This window comes from Alexandromys fortis, unplaced genomic scaffold (genome assembly GCF_014885135.2).
Source record: "Alexandromys fortis isolate MF-2015 unplaced genomic scaffold, M_Fortis_MF-2015_v1.1 scaffold_80, whole genome shotgun sequence".
NCBI lineage: Eukaryota > Metazoa > Chordata > Mammalia > Rodentia > Cricetidae > Alexandromys > Alexandromys fortis.
In genome coordinates this window covers 5624316-5626164 of record NW_026068174.1, presented here as the reverse complement: position 1 = coordinate 5626164, position 1849 = coordinate 5624316, and the positions used below count along the sequence as shown (strand labels likewise).

The following is a 1849-nucleotide window of genomic DNA, read 5'->3' as shown; positions in this document are numbered from 1 at the left end:
CACAGATCAGTGATAAAGCATGTCCTTAGAATGTGTGGAATCCTGAATTTAGTTCAGAGCATGCAAAAAAACTGGCAGCTCTCATTCATTCCGACTTCATGACTGAGAAAGCCATGTGATGTATCACACTGTTCTCTCTGGGATTGTGGTGGTGTGTGAAAAGTGCGATCTACAGTTGTGTCTGAATGGAGAAGAAAAGTCAGCCTCACGTCTGCTTTCCTCCAGGGACAGAGCCCTTCCTGGGAACTTCACTAGAAACAATTCTATTAGAATAAATCAGAGGAGTCATTACCACACCTGTAACAAAGGAGCCTGCCAGCCAGGAGCCATGCCTGAGGGCTGTGAGTGAACTGGGCTCCGTCACACAAGAAATGAGCTCCAGCTCCCAAAGCTAAATTCCCATCTCCACTTTGTGACCTTCAGTACACATTGAATTTTAATGATCTGTTTCTGGAACTAAATCCTACCCTTTAGGATAAAACTGTTACTTAAGTTTGTGTTAGCACCTTGTACATATTATCTTATATATGCTAAATACTTGACAAATCTTTACTGAGTAGATTAAGAGACTTTATATTAAAATTGAAAAAAGAAAAGGAGCTGGGTGGTAGAGGTACACTCCTTTACTCCTTTAATCCCAGCATTGGGGAGGCTGAGAGAGATGGATCTCTGAGTTTAAGGCCAGCCTGGTCTATAGAGTTCGGTCCAGGATTGCTAGGACTACACAGAGAAACATTGTCTTTGGGAAACAAATAAATATTATTTTAAAGTACAGTTAAAGCTGCTTACTTTACCCTCATATTTGATCATAGAGGCACATGGATGTACTAAGAAGAAAGCATTGCATAACAGAAAAAAAAGGAGAAAAATACAGGAACCTAAAACCTTAAACTGTACTTACTATCTGTTGTCCTGTCTTTTTCACCTCAATCTTTCAACCAGGAAACATGGATCTAAATGCCTTGTGCACTGCAAAATGGGGGTGAGTCGCTCCGCCTCCACTGTGATTGCCTATGCAATGAAGGAGTATGGCTGGAATCTGGATCGAGCCTATGACTATGTGAAGGAAAGACGAACAGTGACAAAGCCTAACCCCAGCTTCATGAGACAACTGGAAGAATACCAAGGGATCTTGCTGGCAAGGTGAGTCCTAAGTGGCTTTCTCTGACTCTCATTCCTTTACACTTCCATAAGCAAGCTGTAGAGCAATTTTCAGCAGCCAGTTCTTAGCCTAACTCGGATGTGGTATTTTTTAACTTGAATTTATTTCTCAATCAAGTTTTTTTCAAAATGTGAATTTAAGATTAGCATGGAAGATTAAACAGGTAATCTTTCAGGTATTTGATAGATATAGACTAAAAGAAATATTAGAACCACATTTCAGTTTTCAATTAAGTGTACATTTAATTTAACACCTGTCAGTATATTTTTTTTAATTTTAAAGATTTTTTTGTTTGTTTGTTTGTTTTTATGTATATAGTACGGGCCAGAAGAGGGCACCATGTCTCATTACAGATGGCTGTGAGCAACCATGTGGTTGCTGGGAATTGAACTAAGGACCTTTGGAAGAGCAGGCAAAGCTCTTAACCACTGAGCCATCTCTCCAGCCCTGTCAGTATCTTATGATGCTGACTACAGCCTATTCAAGATGGATACTTATGGACGCTCCTAAAGTTAACTCCTAAGGTGCTGCTGGTATTCCCTAAAATTCTTAAACAAAAAATACCTGCTGTGATTTTTTTTCAGCATTTAGTTTTATTGCACTCTCTAGTAATTTTGGTCATGTACCAACTGTATACTCTCCTATTTGAGGATTATGCCCAGAAATAGCCCACTCTTTTAAAAAAAA

At 39.3% G+C, this 1849-nt stretch overlaps 1 protein-coding gene across 2 annotated transcripts in view; it reads left to right on the top strand.

The window, feature by feature from the left end:
* Ssh2 (slingshot protein phosphatase 2) overlaps positions 1-1849 on the top strand; it is a 257711-nt gene that overhangs the window by 230212 nt on the left and 25650 nt on the right. For both annotated transcript variants that reach the window (XM_050128657.1, XM_050128656.1), the window contains one exon: positions 943-1143. In XM_050128657.1, the coding sequence (XP_049984614.1) occupies positions 943-1143 (201 nt within the window). The remainder of the gene's footprint in view (positions 1-942; positions 1144-1849) is intronic.